General features: G+C 37.2%; 1 protein-coding gene across 4 annotated transcripts in view; it reads left to right on the top strand.

The window, feature by feature from the left end:
• SLC24A2 (solute carrier family 24 member 2) overlaps positions 1–22,015 on the top strand; it is a 155,253-nt gene that overhangs the window by 45,688 nt on the left and 87,550 nt on the right. For all 4 annotated transcript variants that reach the window (XM_039388830.1, XM_027722359.2, XM_027722361.2 and 1 more), the window contains exons 3-4: positions 16,023–16,061; positions 17,122–17,230. In XM_039388830.1, coding sequence (XP_039244764.1) covers positions 16,023–16,061; positions 17,122–17,230 — 148 coding nt within the window. The remainder of the gene's footprint in view (positions 1–16,022; positions 16,062–17,121; positions 17,231–22,015) is intronic.

Here is a 22,015-nt window from a genome sequence, read left to right on the forward strand (position 1 = left end):
CATTTCTGTCTGGAGCTGTTACAGCCATAGTCTTAAAACATCTGTGGTGTTACTTGAAAAGGTATAATGAGGAGTTTGTTACGAAAACTACACATAGCCTGATAATTTTTCAGCGTCCAGGGCTCTCTATTTGACAGGCTGCTTTTTTTAACAGTGAAACTCTTTGTTCTTTTAATATTTCTATAGCTTTTCCTCCAGATGTTGCTCTCATTCAGTGGTGTAGTTCAGGGAAGAGATAATAACCAACTATCATTGCAAGAATTTCTATCTTAAGTAGCATAAATGTGTACAATTGGAGTGTATCGACAGGAGTCATAATTGCATCTCTCCATGATACTTACTCAAAACTGAGAGTATTTCATCTGCAGTGGACGAATTCACTGCCAGCATCATGTTTTTTAGTAGTTATGTTGATCTCTTGTGAAGAAGTGAGATTTGCACTGCATGGCATTTTCCACTGAGGTATTTAAAAATTCCGTCAGATATTTCTGACCACAGCAAAGGTCATATGTAGCTTTTAGTCCTGAAATCAGTGACAGGCCTTTCAGAAAAACTGGCAGTTTTACAGAAAAATGCAAGATATGAATATTTTAGTGCTATAAATCTTTTCAAATTAAAAAAAAAAAGAAAAAGAAATCAAGACTGATTCAGAAAGTGTTGGGGGAAAAAAATTACATGATCAAATGGTCCTTCTGAGAGTATCAGTCTGAAGACCAGAACGGAACCAGAGTAAGAAACCATGATCAAACCTTTTCAACAGGACATTATGAAACCTTGTTCATTAAGTGAGATTATTTCTGTTTAACATCCTGACTATTATAAAGGCATAGGAAAAGGTTTATTTTTGTTCATATGCGTGAGTGAGTCACCTACCACTTAAAGCTGAAGTTTCACTTAGAAGAACCTAAGAAACTAAGAAAGAGCAACTATGAAGAAGTCAATACCTTCTACCTGTAACTTTTTTAAACAACTCTTAGTCTTTCTGCAGCCATTGCTGAAAATTTTTGCTGATGCCTTGGGGAAGATAAATAAAAAAATATGGGGTATAATGTATAAGAAGGAGGTTTGGTTCTCACTGTATGCTAGACCAGCTCTTTCATGTGACTACACTACCACTCGCAGCTCTTTAATGCAGAAATGAAACTTGCTTACTTTAACTTGTTTAATCCTAATAAGTGGCTTATGTCACTCTACGTTTCAAGGTTTTCTTTACAAGGATAAAGCAGCGAAAATAGCATTTTATAAATGAAACTGAGATTCATCTTCATGATTTAGTTTCCTTTTGGAATCAGAAGAATTTGTAGGTATTATACACTAGGCATTACTTTGCGTAAATAATAAATAAGGCATATTTAGAGGAGATAAATAACCCAGGAGATGAAATCCTTTTTGTCATCCGCAAAAAGCAGTTCATAGAATTTAGATCACAGAGCAGATTTCTCTTCAACTAATTAAAGAAGGGAGCAAATGAATTAAGAAAATCTAATGTATTTTTTCTAAAAAACTCAGACATGCAGACATCACAATAAACTGTAAGGTTCTAGATAACAAAACAAAGTGCAGAGATTATTCTAATTCTCCTTTCCGTACAGGGCTACACATTTTGAGAGACGAAATGCCTGAAATAATTAACCAAATTAGTACTCCAATTTACCTGTTGAAAGAATTACATGAAAATTGATGATGAATTTGCTGCAAAGGCTTTAAATCACTCTATTTCAATTAAGTACCAAGCAGGGTGTGATTATAGGGAATTCATAGTGCAGTAATGCCAGTGAAGAAACTTGTCTTTCTGAGTAAATTTTATGTAAGTAGAATCCACACTGTCACATCAGATTTTCATAATTCTGTGCAACCCAACTTCTGTTTGCAGAACTTGTGATGAAAGTGATTGAGTTTTGTTTGTTTGGAATATTGCTGCTTCTAGTTCTTTGGTGTTTTGAATTACTTAATTGTAAGATGCACTGTCTTTCTATCATTAGGTTTTCACAGTATCTTCATTAGAGACATATAAAAGTTGTTTTGTTGGTATTCTTTCATGGTCCTGGAAGGCATAGTTAATTTGTGCCACAAATGTTTCATGATCACTATGATTTTTATAGAAGAAGATGTAGTCTTAGATCTAAAGATTAGTTTTACATGTTTAGTAGTTTAGACATGTTTAGACTACATGTCATAGTGGGAAGGATTTAGCCGACAGGTCTACATTTCTCTGGAAGATTTCTGTCCTGTGTTTCCAAGAGGTAAATAGCATATATTCAGTGTATTCCCCCCAAAAATCAATGGTTAGAATTCAGTCTACCCCTGTGACTGCTTCTTGGGCAGAAAAGAAAGCCTTTATAGATAAAGTTTTCAGGCAATCATTTGATGTTTTATTTAATCAGAAGATAGAGAAGAGAAAATCACCACTGATTCTGTGAGTAGCACATTTTCTTCAGGCTCACAAAAATTTTTACTTTCTGTGTTTTGGCAGCATTTTTTCCTTTTTTAGTTTTACATTTCTTGACTTGTTTTCATCCAAGATATCATGTCATTGTCTGTGGTCTAAACCAAAGGATGGAACTTTTCTGTATTAATACAATTGTAAGTAAAGCTTTTATAGTTGTGTTAGCCAACTTACTTGCATCAGTGGAATTAATATATGTAGCTTTTCCACAGGACTGATAAGAATCTAGAGAGCAGTTTTTCCATAGGATATACGAAAATTTTGACTCTATGCTGGCTTTTCAGTCCAAGGTCTTGGATGAAATGGTCTTTGGTTTTTGCTAGGGATAGGCAATGCTGCGATAGATTCTATTAGTACACCAAAATCTGCTTTGACACTGGTCAACTCTGCAGTCCTTTTTTTCACAGATGGCACTATTAATCCAGCAGACAGGAGCAGCTCTTGTTTATACCCAACTCGAACAAGCTTTCTTCTAGAAATGAAGCACGAAAGGGTTTGAATCCTATTATAGTTCCTGCTTTGCCATCCTTTAATGAGCTCAGAGAGTAGTTTATAATGTTGTCCTTACTTGCCTGTGACTGACTGTGGTGGAGTGAAAACAGTGAGTGGTGTGGTGCATGGCTGAGCCACAGCGTGACTGCTCTCGTGGTGTGTAAAGCTGCTCTGGATACTGCTAAAACAAGAGTGGCCAGGCAGTCCTTTATCTGGCAGAAACAGTGGCACAACTTACCATGATTTACTATGGCATTAGGAAAGCGATTTTAAACATGTATTATTTTTTCAAACAGCTGTTGATGTGAGTGCTGACTAACATAGGTGGCATATGAAGTGATTTAAAGGCTTTTACAAAAATATTCAGACAATTGATCTTGTTGGAGCTGTTGAACTCCCTAGATCATCAATGCAGTCTGATACGGTGTCACGGTAAGTAGTTGGATCTCAAGCACCCATCTTCTCAGCTCTGAGTGTTGCATGTCAGAGATATGTGACTTGAAACTGCACCAAAGTCTTGAAATCTTTGCATCTGGCTGTTTCCTGGGAGAGACTCCAGGCTGAGCTGGCAAAATCCTGTCAATTGTCAGGCTGGAGGTAGAGCCTGACTGTATGACTGCAAAAGCCCCTGTCAGGAAAGGTCTAGGAGAAGGTGTAAAATAGAAGTACATCCTAAAGATAAATCATAACTCAATATGCAGGCAGTAACATCCAGAGAGAGACAATTTTTATTTAGTAGCTTATGATAGTTAGTACTTTAGTAACTCTTATAGCTGCAAATGCAGTAGGATCTGTTAGCCAGTAGAGTCTTGAGAGTGGCAAACATTTGTATTGCAAAACACATTTTATTTTTACTGTATTTTGCTTTGTATGTAACAAATTAAGAGGTGGACACCTTGTTTGAGTGTGCTGTGGAATAAATATCACATCTCTTCCTACATGTGCACTCAGATCCTGCTTTCAATTAATTTAATTTTATGCTAATCCTATGGAATGAATTCATAATGGTGTGAACCACACTTTGAGTCAGACTTTTTTGTTATTTTGATCTTTTAGAGGTTTTCCATGCCAGTATCCCCTGTACTGGTTATTTCTTTATTAAGATTATGATTTTACCTGACCTTCTTCATGTTTGTCATGTAACTGCTAAATCTATGTGAACAAAGAATGAAAAGATTTTGATAATTCAGATTTGACTAGAATATTGAAAAACATGAATAGTTTGAGAGGAGAGTATTGTGATTGTATGTAGGAAAGTTCAGTTTGCAAACAGAACACTTAACAGTGACAGTTCTAATGATACTTTCCCATTCAGTTTTGAATCAAAAGGAAAGAAAAGATTTTAACCTAATAAAAAGCACTCTTCAGATATTTCTACAGAGATCTACAGCAGAACTGCAGGAATACTATTTGTGAAGCATATTAAAAATGTATGTACACAGAGATAGCTACAGTAAAATTGCCGATAAAGCAAACAGGAGGCAGACAGACTAAGGGAGTTTTAATCTGTCTTTCTTCTCATTCTGGCCACGCACTGTTTTACAAATGGAAAGAAACATTACAAGATTCAAATATGTTTTTTCTTTTTACTCCCATGGTCAGCATTGCAAGCATAAAAGCTCATTATCATAAAAGACCATATATATACATATAAACCCCATATAATAAAAAGCGACTTAAATTCATAAAATCCTGATTGGAAACTCACAAACTCCCACATGAAAGAACCATGTTTACTGACAATTTAGCTTGACAGAGATGCAGTTACTTGAATTTCAAGGGAATATTGTGAAGAGAATCATGTGTACATAGTTTACTGAAGTTTTTACTTGCTTGCAGAATGATTACAGTGTCATGTTAAAATAGAAATGTGTAGATTCATAGCAATGGGAATTTTTTAGTTTATGGCTTACATTCAGACAGATTAAGGCTGCAAAGCATATAATGTTTTCTGGCTTACCTTGTCCTAAGGTTTTCTTTTTATGATTAATTTAGTTGTATATAAAGTTTATCTTAGGGAACTAGATTGTTCCCTCCTGGAGCAGCCAGATTTTTGTAGATCCAGCCATATGTGCATTACCTGAAAACAGGGATTTACTTTGAGATGTCATTAAAGCCATGAACATGGCAACCTAGAAGGTAGGCACAGGAACTATTAAAGAATCAGTAAATATTTATACTGAGGCACAGAAAGTATTCTTATTTGTTTTAATGGAATTAATACCCAGTATATTTCATTATGAGGGCCCAACTTTGCTGTGCAATTCAAATCTTAGTTTCAAATCCCCTCCATCTTGGTGACTTCACTTAATGCAACGGTGCAGTTTTTGTTAAAAACTTTCTCTGATCCTTCCATTTTCTGTACCTTTTACAACTGAAGAAAGCCTAGTTGGGCTGAACGGTATTGAAAGCAGTGGGGTGTGACAGTGGTAAATGCAGAGTTATGACCACACTTCTTATTGAAAGCAGACAGCTGAAACACTAGGTGCATCCCTCTCAGATACAAAGGTGTACCAGTTCCTGAAACAGAAGTGTCCTTGGTGGGCTGGGTTTCCATGGGCATTGTGTTATGTGCTTGCCAAACAGATAGGAGAAAAAAGGCCACGAGGAAGTCCAAGATGAAAGAACCACAGTCATGAGAGGAAAATACCTCATTGCAGACACAACTTCCTCGTGAGGGCAAGTGAAGGGGCAGGCACTGATCTCTTCTCTATGCTGACTAGTGACAGGACCTGAGGGAATGGTGTGAAGTTGTGTCAGGGCAGGTTTAGGTTGGATATTAGAAAAAGGTTTTTCACCCAGGGGGTGGTTGGGCACTGGAACAGGCTCCCCAGGGAAGTGGTCACAGCACCAAGCCTGCCAGAGTTCAGGAAGTGTTTGGATGATACGCTCAGGCACATGGTGTGACTCTTGGGGATGGTCCTGTGCAGGGCTGAGTTGCATTTGATGATCCTTGTAGGTCCTTCCAATTCAGGGTATTCTGTGATTCTATGATTCCATGACAGAGGCAGACTGCATTGGGGGAGTAACTATTTGCTAAAAGGACGCTTACAGCTGAGTAAGGGCATGGTAATTGTGCTTGTGACTCCTGCAGTCCTTAGAGAAACCAGATTATTTTTATTGTAGTGGAACAGAATTACATAAAAGATGGATGGAGTTACTATGAGTTTCTCTTCTCTCTCTAATTGAAAGACCTTGAAGACTGTGATTTTGACTGGTGTCCAAAGTAACATTATTCAGCAAAAGTTTCAGAGAAATTTCATTTTTGCAATTAAGCTCTCCTGGCAGCTTAGAGGTGAAGAAATGCATTTGTCATAGGCTGTAAATAGGAGAGAGAGGTGGAAGGCAGATACAAGCCTGAGGTACGGCCACTAGCTGCTTAGGCTGCTACTCTCACTACTTCACCATGAACTCTCATGCTTTCTTGTAGCTATATTCTTCTATTACACCCTTCCATGATTCTGTCCTCCCTAGCTCTAGCACATCTGCTTCCCCCAATGCCTTATTCTCTTTGATCACAAGGGGAATTATACTTGAAGCTGTACATTTAACTTAAATATTAATTAGGAAGCTGTTCTTGGAGGATTGAGCTTTGCGGAGGAGAGCAATAGAGCTGCTGCTTCTGCATTGGCGTTAGGTTGCCTGCAGGCATCTGGTTCATAGCTGCAAGGACAAAGCAGCAATATGAAAGGCAGTGTGAGACAGCAGACTGATGGAGGAAAGTGACTGCAAAGATTTTCTGTCTATCCTTTGCTATGCCATGTAGGACATAATTTCTCAAATGAGATGTCCAAACACTGAGAATCAGACTGAGGAAGGTCTGGTTTAAGGTCTTAGTGTTGTAAGTCTGCATTTAGAACAGTGTTATTCAGGTCTTTCTGCCTCAGTTCCACCTTTTGGCTCCAAAGGAGTTAAAAGTAACATGGTATGTGTATACTGCAGATTCTCCAGAACATATGCCTGGTGGTCTCCAGGATCCCAGCATGCAGGGATGCTCTTGATTTCAGAGCCACAAATCTTAGATCTCTTTCATCTCAATGCCAAGCAGAACATTATAGAAAAATAGTTAAAAGGCAGGAATAATCAGAATAAGATAGAAGCTGATGTAGTCCTCTTTTTCTTCACTTAGTTTGAAAAAAACTGTTTGGTCTAATTTATGGTTGCAGATGAAAGTTGGAAATTCTGACTTGCTTTTCTGTCCACAGCTCTATCAGGCACACTGGCAATACAGTGCTGGTTTCCTATCTGCAGGTTGTTCCGTAAAATTTCTTTTCTGTTTCTTCTTAACAGATTTTCTCTCTACCATTTCTCACACCCCCAGCGGGTATAAGACAAACTCTTAGATGTAATTTCCATGTTTCATATGATAAAAAGGACCTAGGAGGCACTTGTGAAAAAGCTGAAAATGGTTATCTGGAGGATGATTATGGAGGCAGATGGTATTCAATATCAGTTATAAGGACAGTCAGTCTGAAGTACCGTTGAGTCAAATAGGCAAAATTAAGGTATTTTCTTTTAGTAATACTTTGTTTTGCCTGGGACTTAATGTCTAATTTTACATTTTAAAACAGAGACCAAGTAATGTAATCCAGTTAGTGGGTGAATAAAAAAAATTAAGCCATCATATTTTTATTGGTTATTCTTTTACAATGTTGAACAATTAGTCTAATATCCTGGGATGTAAAAAGCACAGATGTTCTGTGTGCTTTGGTTACATGAATTCTCATATCATCTTGTAAATCCATAGTCTCAGATCTGTTAGAAATATAATAGTCCAAAAATTAATTTTAAAATCTTTGATGTTTCTTAGCTAATGAAACATTGTCAGAGGTACTTTTCAATCCTTTACCTTCAGCTAATGAAGATACTGCTCTCAAAGAAGTTCTGCTTTGTAGCTTACTGGAATGAACATCTATGTTGTTTTCAGTAGGAGATAAAAAGCCCAAAGAGCACAGTTAATTGCTGAGGAGAGGGCAACCGTACCCAGTAACCTGCCCCTAAAGCAGTCAGCCCTCTCCATAAGAACCAAGTTCTTTACAAACAGTGTCTCTATTCCTAGTTTACAAAGGGAAAATGAACGAACAGAAGCCAACTGCCAGATTTTGCCTGTGCTGTAAAATTGACACCCATAATTCTGTAACCTATAGCTACCAGTGTGCTCCCAGTGGACGAGGATTTTGTGTTTTGAAGCACAGTTATTTGAAACATTTGTACCTTAATCCTAACTGTATTTATGATGCCTTCCTTTATCCCTGCTTTCTTCTTTTTTTAAAAATATGTGAATTAGACCACCTTAAATGTTACTAGTGTTTCATGGAAAAGGCAGTCCCACAGGATAGATACAGCATGCCAACGCTTTCCCTTTGTCTCATTTAAGGTACAGTGTTCTACCTTCTATTCTCTGTTCCACTCTGACACTGTGGGAAACATCAACTCTTAGCAATGCTCAGCTAGCTTTCTGGGTATTATTTATTATTTTATATGTCACTCACACATTTGATTATATTCTTCTTCTAGTCACTATCCTGAGAGCTAGATCAGGTGTGACTTTCTGCCAGTTGACAATGAAGTCGGCAGAGATCCTGGTGACAAAAAAGGCACTTGGAGGGGAAAGGCAGCCACGAAATAAGATAAGTGAGCAGAGCTTGGTGAAACAGAGACATGACCAGGATGGCTGAAGATGTGCTGTTTTGGCATTTCCTCCCTATCGGCAGTGCAGGCTGGTTTCTTCTCTGCAATGGAGCTGCCTCTCTCCTTCCGGATCTCCAGGGTGTTGAAGGTGGGAAGGCAGTGAAAGTGCAGCCTTTTTGCCCTTGTGATGAGTCCTCTGCAGTATACAGCCAACTAACTGCAGTGAAATTTATTCAGGAGTTGCAAATCAGCATAGCAACAGCCACAGTTGAGATTTGTCAAACACCTTCCTCTCTGGGAATTGGTATGACTGCTTTTAAGGCAAACTCTAAAACCTGTCCATAATCTGTAGTATATTTAGGTAAGCAGAAGTCCTAGGAAATGCTTTTTTTGCTGGCTTCTTACTACACCATTGACATTTCATTGAGTTGTAAAAAATTAAGAGCAGGCATCTCCTGTCAGTAGTCTCTAGAGTGTAGCTGGAATTCAGCTGAAAACCTTCCCAGCCCCCTCCATAGAATTTGCACCTTGTTTCATGGATGATTTTAATGCCAAAATTTCTTAAATTTTGAGAATCTATTCTTGGAACACTCACTAATGCTTTCCCATGTAATGCTGTTGATGAAGAAGCAGCATATTAAAGACTTAAAATCCAGGTGTTTTAAAGTTAGCCACATAAATCCATAATGAAACCGTCACTTGTGAACAAATGTTTTGTGTGCATCTAATGACTACTAAGAACCTAGCTTTAGATTTTTTTAAATTTATTTTTTTAAGGATTCTTTTGTTCTCCTGAAAGTTACACAGGCATACAGACTGTGGTGAAAATTATATGACTCAAAAAATAGCAAAAGGTCACTTTGTTGGTAAGTCTTGAGGATAAGAGGACAACTTAAAACTGCATAATTACTTCTGACACTAAGGTGATTAAAAACTCATGAAGTCTTTAAGCTTGAGCTATTACATTGCCGCCCTAAGCCAAAGATACCTGACTTTAAGCAAGTTCAGAGAAGGTAAGAGACATGGGACAAACTCTTTCTTACATATGTTGAATAACTAAATACCATATGATTGGTCCTACAGACTGACTGGGAAAGCCTTATTTCATACAATGGGATGTACAAATATCTGGAATTAAATCAATTGACCTAACTTTAGCATGTGATTTAGCAACTGATGGCTTAAACCATCTATTTGTCACTGCTTGAATCAGTTAAGACGCATCTCTTCTGAACACTTATGAGGATTCACTATGTGTCTGCACATTAGGTAACAGCATGAACAGACTGACATAAAAGAGATAACTGATCTGAATTAACAAAGCTATTCTGCTTTATCTGGTGCTACAACTTTCGCACTCAGTGCCTGAAAACGAGCAGTTGTAAATGGAGCTGGATATTCCAATTTCATGGTCCAGGTTAATGTCTTTGGAAGTTCAAGTTCTAGTTTAATACATTCTTCATTTTTATGAGTAAAGCAAGCTTACAACCTCAATTTAATTTTGGATGTGGTTCTTGTGAATCATATTTATTTCTTCAAGAATACAAAAATCTGTTTCTTTAGGTAGAACACTCTGTTGTATTTTACTTTTAGGAAAGAGGTAAATGGAAGAAAGAGGGCAAAATGAAAGAGAATTTTAGTTTATTATTCTACAGTGTGCTTAATAAAGCTTTTTATTCCCCTGTTTTAAGATCCAAAATCCTGTGTTAGTTTGCAGTCTGGATTCAGGTAATGATCTACTAAACAGTGATATCTAAGCTGAAATCCATACCATCAAGTTTACTATAGGTTAAATATAGAAATATACCCCTACAGTTACTTGCAGCCTTTCTACAAAAAGATTCTAGAGAGTGGGGTAATGAGGTACATCACCTTCAGTTAGAAACCTGTACTGGCCCCATTGCAGCACCTGACAGAGCTTCTGTAGACTGTGATAGTGATGGTCAACTTTTATTTCCATGGATATCTAGAAGAATTTTAGTTTAAATATATTAAGACCACTAGGATTTGCTTTTTTCAGCCAACCATATAAAGCCTACACATCAAGTAGGCAAAGGTTACAACTTTGTATTGTTTTGGGATATTCAAAGAAGGGAGCTCTAAGGGATTCTAATTTGGAAAAATCTAAAGATGTATATATTAAGAGAACTAGATAAAATAATATCTTCATTTTTTGTTCCTTCTCTGAGCTTATTAGGCTTATTTCTGAAATCTGGCTGGATAAATTTATTGCTCGGATTTTAGTTATGCCTTAATCTGATTTACCATATAATTTCAAATAAATGCAGAACAGTTCTATTCCATGTACATTACTAGCACTCTTTAGGATACTGCTTTTTAGAAATTTAGGTTTTAGAAATTTAGGTTTTAGAAATTTAGGTTAACTAGATTGACTTCAGTGGCTGCCCCTTGAAATGTATCATTTTTCTGTAGTTCAGTCTAACAAAAAAACCCCAAACCTTAAGTGTAAGTGTCTTTCAAAGATTAGATAATCCTAGAAAAATGCTCCAAGAAAACTTATCTTCTGTAATTTACTTCAGGACTGACGAGCAGTGACTCACTGTTAGGTATGAAGTTTCAGTGTCCAGATTCCACTTTTGAAAACAGGCAGAAGAGAGAGCAGCAGAAGTACTTCACTATAAAGCATCTTGAGACAATTAGGCAAATCCCTATCTGGTCTCGTATTATATGATAATTGGAGACACGATACTACATTCAACATTACACTGCCAGCCACCAAACATCATGAAATGCCATTATTCCCATAGAAGCAGGTTGGGTTTTGTTTCGTTTTGTTTTGGTTTTTTAATATCTTTTAGTTATTATAGTTGGAAAATATTTATCAAGCAGAAAAGATATGTGAACCACACTGTAGAAAGGGTGTTGAAATCCCATTACACGTTTACCCACTGTTGTTTGACAACCTACTTTTCTCATGTTAGGAGAAGAGAATGGGCGATCCAGTTCACTGATTATTTATGGCTGTTGAATCTGTAACATGGAAGCTTCATCTAGAGCAACAAGTGCTAGACCTGCAGGCAGTCAGCTTTCCAGTTCTGGTTTTGGATACTCAGTCTAACAGATGATTCAAGTTGCTAGCTGTCTTTTACTAACAAGGATAATTCTCTATCAAATACCTAGAGTTGTTTATAGATTCTGCTCCTCCTTTGGCTGTCATGATGCCCTTTATTTCAAAGAAAAGCATGGGGAGACTCACCAGATAGTTGGTGAGGTCTCATCCCTTGCATGAATTACTTCATAAGCTTGTTTTTCAAGAACACATATTCCGAAACAAGGCAAGGAAGTTGTCAGGCTCAATCACTGATGGACTTAGGTCACTAAGGAAAAGAAATGTGTGAAAAGGATACCAGAGACCATTTCTCCACAGCAAGTAGACATTTTTTTATTATTATTCCTGAAATAAAATGTTTCAAGAGTTTTAGCTCAGGTGAAGCAAACTTGAATACATGATTATCAATAGAGGCAGGGGGATGGACAAATTCTTATGTGCTATCATGGCATACAGAAGAAACAAAAAATACTTTGTTGAATTCTCTAAAAAAATTAGTGATCTGTCTAATGATTAATCATTTTATTATTCTGATAAAAATGTAATAGTGGATTGTACCTTTGAATATGAAAGTATACTAGAATGCATTGTTTTCACTGTGCAGAATTATAATAAATGCCTGGTTTTAAAGAAATTATAACATGTAATTGCAAAAGATAATTTTTATTAATAAATCCTAGAAATATATGTACTGCATGAATTGTATGGAAGTTTTATCTCTTTTTGATCCTGAGGGAACTAATATACAACAGTTTCCATGATTTAAGAATAACCTTAACTTACAGGAAATGTGTATTTTCTTTAAAAAATCATTATTGAGTGTGTCCAAAAATATAGTATTCACTCCCAAAACAAAGAAACACCATTGTTGTAACCTTGGATCAGTTTTTAAGTGTTGTCTTAGATTAAAAAAACGAATAAAATGCCTGAATACTACATGTTTGTGTAAAGGAAAAATTATACTTCAGAATACTTTTCCATGCAGTATATGATACCAAAATTAAATAGCAAAGACGATGTAAATGCAAAACTCGCTGTAAACAGTAAGAAAATAATTTAATTTGCCATCCTAATGTGGAAAAAATGCCATCAAATACAAAGTGTAAGCAGCAACAGAACTGAATTTTTCACTGCCATAGTTTAAAACAGTATTTTAAGGTGTTATTATTGTTCTTCCAGAAAGTAATCCAGAAACTATAATTATTCAGCATCACAAAAATGTCAAACCATTGTTTACAATCCTTATTTTGAAATGGTGGAGGCATTTCTACCTTAAAATTCTATTTTTATTCCAGTCTTGAGCAGTTTTGCTATAATGTAACTTAACTGGCAGGTTAAACTCAGAAACAATTGCACTGCTAATATTATGTGGAAAAAAATATTTAAAAAATCCATTTCATGGTGTATACCCCATTCTGTACTGGCAAATAAATTATTTCACACTTTTATTTCCTTAATGTATATACAAAATGTATTTCATTATTCTTTATCTTTAGAATATAATTATCTTCTACTAAAGAAATGATATGTTAAACATTATTGTCTAGTTGTTTTTACACGTTCATGGTGTTTCCCCCCATTCCCTTTCAAGTAAATGTTTCAACATGTTTCTTTTTCTTGGCCATATGAAAAGTGATATTCTTCAGCCCTTTGTCAGGTAGAAACTATAAATTAAGCAGTTTTATCAATTATATATTCTCATATCTTTCAATATTAAAAATAAGAAATAGATTTCCTATCTTCAGAAGTTTGAAGTCCCAAATAGTAATTTTTTAAAAACTTTTATTAAGGTTCCCTTTTTGCACATTCATGCAAGTATCACAGACTTTAGTTCTGTAACTATAGCCACTGATGGTTAGGAGTCTGCTGTACTAAACTGCTTCTTTGGAGACAAGAAAAGCTTTTCCTGGCTTGTCCTGCAGCGCTACAGGCTGGGGACAGAGTGGCTGGAGAGCAGCCAGGCTGAAAGGGACTTGGGGGTGCTGATCGACAAGAGGCTGAACATGAGCCAGCAGTGTGCCCAGGTGGCCAAGAAGGCCAATGGCATCCTGGCCTGGATCAGGAACAGTGTGGCCAGCAGGAGCAGGGAAGTGATCCTTCCCCTGTACTCTGCATTGGTGAGGCCACACCTTGTGTTCAGCTCTGGGCCCCTCAGTTCAGGAAGGATATTGAGGTGCTGGAGCGGGTCCAGAGAAGAGCAAAGAGGCTGGTGAAGGGACTCGAGCACAAGTCCTATGAGGAGAGGCTGAGGGAGCTGGGGTTGTTTAGTCTGGAGAAGAGAAGGCTTAGAGGCGACCTCATCACTCTCTTCAACTACCTGAAGGGAGGTTATAGCCAGGCGGGGGTTGGTCTCTTCTCCCGGGCAACCAACAATAGGACGAGGGGACATGGGCTCAAGCTCTGCCAGGGGAGGCTTAGGTTAGATGTTAGGAAGAAATTCTTTACAGAGAGGGTTATCAGGCATTGGAACGGCCTACCCAGAGAGGTGGTGGATTCACCATCCCTGGGGGTTTTTAAAAAGAGATTGGACGTAGCCCTTAGTGCCATGATATAGTAATTGGAGTTGGATCAGGGGTTGGACTTGATGATCTTGGAGGTCTTTTCCAACCCAACCTATTCTATGATTCTATGATTCTATACTATATAACTACATATACATATTATGCAAACATTTTCTAAGATGCATCTACTGTTTTAATGACATTTTAGAACACAGATTTTGTATTTTCTGTTTCCCTTTTATTAATTTAAAATTTCTTTCTGTGATACCTGTCTTCAATAGAGGTATAAATTTTTTTTTTTCCTAGCATTTTCTCCCATGAGGGCAGATTTATTTTAGAGGTGACAGGTAGTTCCTTTATCAGAACAAGGATCTTTTTGACGTCTCATTATCTTTTCTTCAGGTTAATATTCACAACTATGGCAGTACATTTTTGAAAAAAAGTTCAGTTCTCATTATTCTTTTATTTATTATGGAACAGAGAGGATTCACTCTGTCATCAGTACTTGCTCATAACTGCTTGCCTTCCACTTAACCTTCAAGGTAAATTAACTCAAAAGGTATGTCCAAAAATTTAGCGTTGATGTGTGTCAAAAACTAGGTTTCACTGAATGGGGGAGATCATTCCATAGAACAGTTGTGTTGTAATTTGTTTTCTGTGTATTACACAGTCCTAAACAGGAGTCTTCAAGAGGGAGGAAATTATTTAAGATCCGTTCAAAGTCTCATTTTCCTTCATGGCACAGCAGTGTGTGCCATTGTGGTAGTTTAGTCTAGGCCTTCCTTGGTGACTAGTTTGTAACCAACGAAGTGCCCAGATTTACCCAGTATTCCCTATGATTTTTACGTAAGCCAGGGTATACGAAGAAAGGAGGAGAGGCCTTCTCCCTCTTTCCTTCCAATGGCTTTGAGGTGCGGGTTTCCCTGCTGTTGAGTCTGTCGTGTTGGGGAGTGAGGCCTGGTGAGACCTCGCCGACCTTGAGAGATGGAGGTTGCTGGCGGTTGTTCCAGTGCGACTTTCTGTTGCCCCAAGGAGAGTAGTAAGATTTTTTTTTTTTTGCTAATTCTTTTAGTTGCTAGATCTTGGGCTACTGATCGTGTATATTTTATTTTGTTTGTGTTCCTTTTTCCCTTCCCTTTCCCTTTTCCTTTTGAAATTATACATATATTTTCAATTGTATATAAATGCAATATAAGTGTAAATATAATTATATGTATTGCTTTAGCTGCCTCTCTCTTGTTTTGGTTCTCTTGTTGTTTTTTTTTTCCCTCTTCTCCCTTGGTTTGGGGGGTGGTTCTTGTGGTGAGGTTTTGCAGACTTGGCAGGGAGCCAGCTTCAAACCATATCAACTATGTTTCTTGCCCTTAACCAGAGCTGCCAGTCTGGGCTAAAGGTTGTTTGTAGGGAGTTGTTAAACTGAAAGACCTTTTTTCATTTCCTTGCTTAGTCTCTTCCTGCAAAATACCAAGGTTATGTTACTCCTTTTTAGGCTTCTCATGGAACTGTTAGTTGATCCTGAGTTTCCTATTGCCTTTTAGTCTTCTGTCCTCACTGTCTCAAACAGATTGACACACAGGGAGTTTACTTCCCTGCATAATTTGTATGAAGTGAACATTGTGATCTGCAGCCTAGCTGCTGTGTGCCAGGCCCTGAAATGACAACAGTTCCTGTTCAAGAAGCTGACAAGAATAAAAGACTTCTTCAACACTGCAGTGTGAATTTACTCTGATTTGCGTAATTACTAGGATGCTTTAATTTGAGTGGTTCAAAAACCTATCAAAACAGCATTCATAGGATCAGACATCTGTGATGTTCTACTGTCTTTCTATTCTATGTATGCTCCATCTGACATTTCTTTTTGTTCTTTTTCCCATTCATGCAGTCACCTAATGCTGGAGACAAGGATGACCAAACATTGACGGTAGGCAGCAGTTATTATGCAACTGAGCATTTGTTTCTCTGGAGGGTGGTGAGGCAAGCCTTACTTTGGTTTGGCACATAACATCAACATGTTTCTAAATTACTGGGGTTTCTTTCCCTTCCTGTGCTGCTATGGAATTTAAATAATTTATTTCCAAAGATAAAGCATTGAACTAATTTTTTTGTTCAGTTTCTATAATTTCTCATTTCGTATGTGTATGACACCACAGATGTGCCATGTATTATTGCAAAATATTGTTTTCTTCAGTGTTATTTTCTTCCCCTCTAATTGGATTTCAGGATCTTACTAGTCAGCAGTCTGTTGGCTCTCACTATCCTTTTTATTGGAACAAGCAGCCAGCCAGTCATGAAGCAGTCTTACTCTACGGCATATATCAACAGCATCGATTATTGTACTAGACAATTGCATGGGGAAAAGAACTTCAGAGTGTATTTTACATTTCTTTAGAAGGAGAGAAAAGATGCTTCTACATTAGATCCATTACTGTAGATGTCTATACTGCCTTACCACACTCACAATCTGTTTTCGCAGTGAGTGCTTAATGGATTGAACCAAAGAAAGGAGCATATTTCACTCTGACTGGGTACTATTAAAAAAAAGTACTCTCTGCCCTTTTTCTCCATAATTCTGATCATATCCATATTCGCAATGTACTGAGGCAATAAAAATTATACCTTACTTCAGGAATTCAAACACAGTGTTCTACAAAGAAACAAATTATGCATTCTTCCTTATGCAAGTGTGAGGTTTTTATTTTCTTAATACTTTATGAGTTTTTACAAAGAAGGATTCTTTTTTCCTGAGTCCTGGAAGCTAATAACTAATCTGGTGATCCATCACATCCAGAGAAATTGTCTATACCTATGGCAATGTTTGATACATTCTGTAGATTAATATAGATTAATATAATCTGCTACAAGTGATAGTTGAAAATGTTTCACTGTGCAGTGTCATGTGAGATTAATTCATACTGTTTCAGACCTCTTTCGACACAAACAACAGAAAATGCCTAAATTCTTTCCCCTACTTTTCCACCTAGACCAAGCCACGTCTCCAGCGGGGAGGAAGCTCTGCGTCTCTCCACAACAGTTTAATGAGGAACAGTATCTTCCAGCTCATGATTCACACACTTGACCCACTTGCTGAAGGTATGCTTAGTTTTCTGGGGTTTTTTGCTTTTCTGATGCAAAAGTAAATGTTTTCTTTTTCCTTTCTATCCATGGAACTGTTTTTTGCTTTTCTCTTGCTTTCATGAGTTCTTTCTGAATGTGTCTGAATTTCCTGAGAGAGTTCTGCACTCTTATGATGTGATATACATACTCCCACCAAGACTTTCAACTTAGGAAACTTGTTTATTGCAGGGATAACTGAAACTGATTGCTTGGTCGATGCATATTATAACTACTGTTTCTTTCAGCTTCTGGCTTCAGCAGCAATATAAAAGTTACAAAAACTCTATTTCCTTGTACTTTTGTAAAGTTTTTTTTTTTTGTTTTCTTTCCTAGTTTTGATTTTAGTAAGTCAGAAAAAAAATGTCAAAATGTTGGATAATTTGTCATGTGGACTACTGAAAAGAATGAAACTCTGCTGGATTGACTTCAGGTGGTTTAACACTGACAATAGAAAAAATGCAACAAACATCCCTGTGTGTTACATGTATGTTAACGGGCTGCTTGCTTTACCCAAGAGTGATGTAATTTATTTTTTTATTTGAGAAATTAGCAGGAAGACCACGATTGCTTTGATGTGAGAAGTTGGCAGGAAAACCATGATAGTTTTGCATTTGTGCGGTGATTTGACTCTCCACTTCTGGTAGAAGATCCAAAAAAAATTGAAGGCCAGGTGTTTATTTGATGTTTGTGTGTCTGTAGGACTTTTCTTGCTGCTGTAATAAATGTCTTGAGAAATAGCACTTGTGAGGGAATTGGGAAGGACTAAAGAGACTCAAAATACTATTGACAGACCTTTCAAACTTCAGTGACCAAAAACTATATATAGCACTTCACAGGAACATTCATGGCAGATTGAAGACCACAATAAGGCTAGAATTGTTGACTTGAGCTCAATTTGAATCTAACAGAGATGGAGAAATAAGATCATCTCTCAGGTATTTTTCTACTGCTCAAGCTATTTCACTTGTTTCCCAGATGTAACTCATTTAGCATTAAGACCTCTTCTACTTTTCCCTGTAGCAAGCTTGCACCATGTAGTGTGATCTAGAGGCTTCCCCCTTCACTACAGTGCAGGACAAAAAGGGTTTGAAATCAGAAATTCATCCTGGGGATCAGCACTTCTGAAAATTAAGTATTAATTGTAAGTAAGTTTATGAGCTAACTCGATCCTCCTCTTCATTTTGCCAGTAAAATGCTTGAGATCAATGTGGACTAAGAGAGATGTTTGCAATGCATACATTGTATTTAAATTACTCCAGTACCATTTTCTTCAAGGTTTCTTTGTTCATAATACTTCACCATTTGTTTATGGCTTTTTTCCTTTCCAAACTTTTATATGTGTCCTGGAATTAATGTTCTAAAAAAAATGGAATATAAATATCTTGTGGCCTTTGAATAAGTGCAAGGCCATAGACATCTGTTCATCTGTACACTTCATTAAAACTGGCATACTGAGTGAAAATTTACAAAGGGAAAAAAATCTACCTACATTTACAGAAAATATTTTTTAAAATGAAAAACTTTCATGAAGAAATGGCCAAGAAAGCACTGGAAAATAGCCTAGGTATGTTCAGACATTTAAGTTGGTGTTAATATCAAAGGTGCCAGTATTTCAAGCTTTTGCTGACTTCACAAAATTCAAATTATAGTTCATGGGAGTGTGAAAGTGCAATTCCATAAAGTTTCTTTGCACGTGGAACTCTGATTTTAGCTTTTTATAAATAGGCCCAGATGTGTAGGAAAAATGTAAAAAAAAAAATCCACCCATGTTTCTGTCACACATTGTGGTTATTAACCTTTTCTGAGACTCTTTTTACCTCATTTGTATACTTGGCTTTCAAGATGTTTTATGCTGCAGGCAGTTTGAAGGGCAGACATGAGGAATACTGGATATCTCCACTAAACACTCATAGTGTTTCCCGAGATTTTGAGCTTTTAAGTGTCCATAGTCACTATTCAGTATTCAGCTAGTTCTGAAAACCTCTATAAAAATAAAGGTATTTTAGTTTGATGTAACTACTGTGGCTGGCCAAGGTAGGTAATACTAACTAATGAATTTGGATGGCATTGTACTTGAATCTTGCATATGATTAAAAAAAATGTGTGATAATGGATATAGGTACCTGCTTTGTAAAATATTCATTATTTATTTGGCTCTATATTTACCTACCAAACTCTCACCATGTTTTTGTACTTTAATCTACCTGTGTATAATGACATTGAACAACTGAATTTGTGTATCATTTTTATTTTAAGAGAGTTTTATCATGCTAGCTAAGTAAGTTTTTTAAGCTAATAGCATTTGTTACAAATTAAGAGATAGTATTTATTAAAAGTGTCTGAGAGGTGTAGTCCTTTGCTCTATAAACCCGTCATTTGAGGGGAGGTAGAAATGTAAAGGATCCCCTGGTGCCTTCTCTGACCTGTGCAGCTTTCTACACTTCACATGCCCTTTCATACTCCAAAAGAAAACCCTCAACAGTCTTGAGTTTTGTGTAAGCAAATAAAATTAGCTCTCTTGCACTCATATAATGAATGACGATGGACCTGGTGCATGACCTGTGAGGTTAAAGGATTTCTTCCGAATCATTTGGTGTGAGTATGGATCAAACTTGGAATAGCAAAAAGAAGTTCTGAGCATTTTTCAGTCCTATTTTAGTCAGCTTAGATTTCCTTAGTATTTCTGCCAGATGATGTCTTAGATCAGTAGGTCAAAAAGATTGCATCATTTGCTGTATTTGTTGGATTTGCAGAAAAAGAACAGTTTATGAGAACATTACAAAGTGCCATTCTCAAAGGAAGAAAGTTTGAAAGATGTCACATACACAGCAACTCTGGCACCGCCTGCTCTTGGGCATACTCCTTCTGTCCTCCTCCCCCTCTCATTTCCTTTTTCCACATTTCACTAGCATATACTTCCTCATACTGCGTCTCAATCACCTGCACTCACTTTCTTTCAGCCTCTTTCCATAAGATGGCTTCTTCAGAGTTTGCTCTCTTTCTGGACTGTTGGGTCCATTAGTCCTATTACTTCCTGATAGATGCCAACAGTCCTACAGCTGTCATAGCCAAGTGAACTGGGTTTTCAATCTCTGGAAAAGCATTCATAAAGTCTGGGAGCTCTGTGCTTGACTCTTCGTAGCTTCCAGATCAAATGTTGCCTTTAGAAGTTAAATTTCCAGTTGTTGCACTTTGCTGAGATCCACTTTGAGATCCAGCTTTTCTTTCTATTTAAGTCAGTAATAAAGTTCACTGTTACATTCTCTTGAATAATTGTAAGGGAAATGGGGACATAAAAGACAGAGTGCTCTGTCATTTGGAGTTCTGTGGGCTTTGCAAGGCTGACAGAGAAGTCCCATCTGTGTTCTCTTGATAGCATAAGCAATACACAATGTATAAACAGGCTGTGAGACTATTAAAGGTCAGCTTGACCTACACACTGTTATTATTGCATTAGCATTCAATGTATTTATAGAAAACCAGCTCATCAAACTTACTTCTGAATAATTCATTTGTGAAGTCAGAACCAACCTCTACTGGAATTGAAAACATCTTAAAAATGCATTTGATTGTAGGTAAGATAATATGAAATGAGAAAGTAAGATTTACCTTCCACAAAATGTGGATAAACAGAGCAATCCCAATATACAATTATACATTCATGAACCTGTCCTTCCTTTTCCCTTCCCACACAAATGTTGTTTTGCATGGCTTGTGCCTGTCTTGTGAAAACCAGCTTGTAAATGCTTCAGAATCAGTGGGCTTGCAAGATGTTCAGCCCACCTCTGACAGATGAGTAATATCTGAGATCAGTTGGAGCTGCTGGATATTTGGCACTTTGTATTCAGGCAGGTGTGCAGTAATGCTGTGGATTTAACAGTCTAGACAAGGAAGGCTTCTCTCCTTCAAAATCTTGGTCTCAGCATAAAGCTTCTAAGAAGATAAGAGTTGAGCCACTCTAACAGGCAAATGTGTAGGGTATTTGTTAACGGGACATGAACTTTACATTACAATTGAAAGCTCATAGTTCATTAAGAATATAAATATCTGTATGACATTAGGTTTTTGTTTGCTTTTATCTTATTACAGAAATAATGACCCTGATACAGATCATTTCCTGAGGATTAAGATTAATGACTGCCTGTGCATCAGGCTATCATCAACTCCCAGCCAGTCACTAATCCCCAGGAAATCCTATGCTGTATTTGCCTCTGCTTAAGCACTGGTCTGGCAATCCAGCTGAGTAGTCAGCTGGTCTGTTCATAACAACATTGCCCATATGAATAAGTTTGGCATCATCCAACCTGCTGTGTTGGTCAGGCCCAAATCCAAAATCCAGGTAACTTGAACATAAATCATGGCAATCATTGATCATTTCTGGCTGTTTTCTTCTGAGTCCTGTTCCTCAGATACCTTTGTCCTGGTTTTGAAAGGGACATTCTTGGGTTATGAAAGTGTAGAATTTGCAAAGACCTCTTTACATTTTTTGATAGAAGAAGGCTGTTATGCAGTGAGAGCAGCGCAAGGAAAAGCATGGGAAGTATTTTGCATGAAAGTGTCTGCCGTGCACAGTAATCCTACTTTCTCCCTACAAGCTGTAGGTTATTTTGAAGGGTGATTCCTTCAGGATTATGGAGGGAGCATTTTCTCTCTGGAGACTTCTATAGGTACTCTGTTGAAAAGGGAAGATACCAGTGGTAAAGTGAGGACTCAGAGCACCAGTGCAAACAGAGGCTACCTTGCTTTTCTTGCTCGGCTTTA

This window comes from Pipra filicauda, unplaced genomic scaffold (assembly GCF_003945595.2).
Source record: "Pipra filicauda isolate LSUMZ 115617 unplaced genomic scaffold, ASM394559v2 scaffold68_size4259465_pilon, whole genome shotgun sequence".
Lineage (NCBI taxonomy): Eukaryota > Metazoa > Chordata > Aves > Passeriformes > Pipridae > Pipra > Pipra filicauda.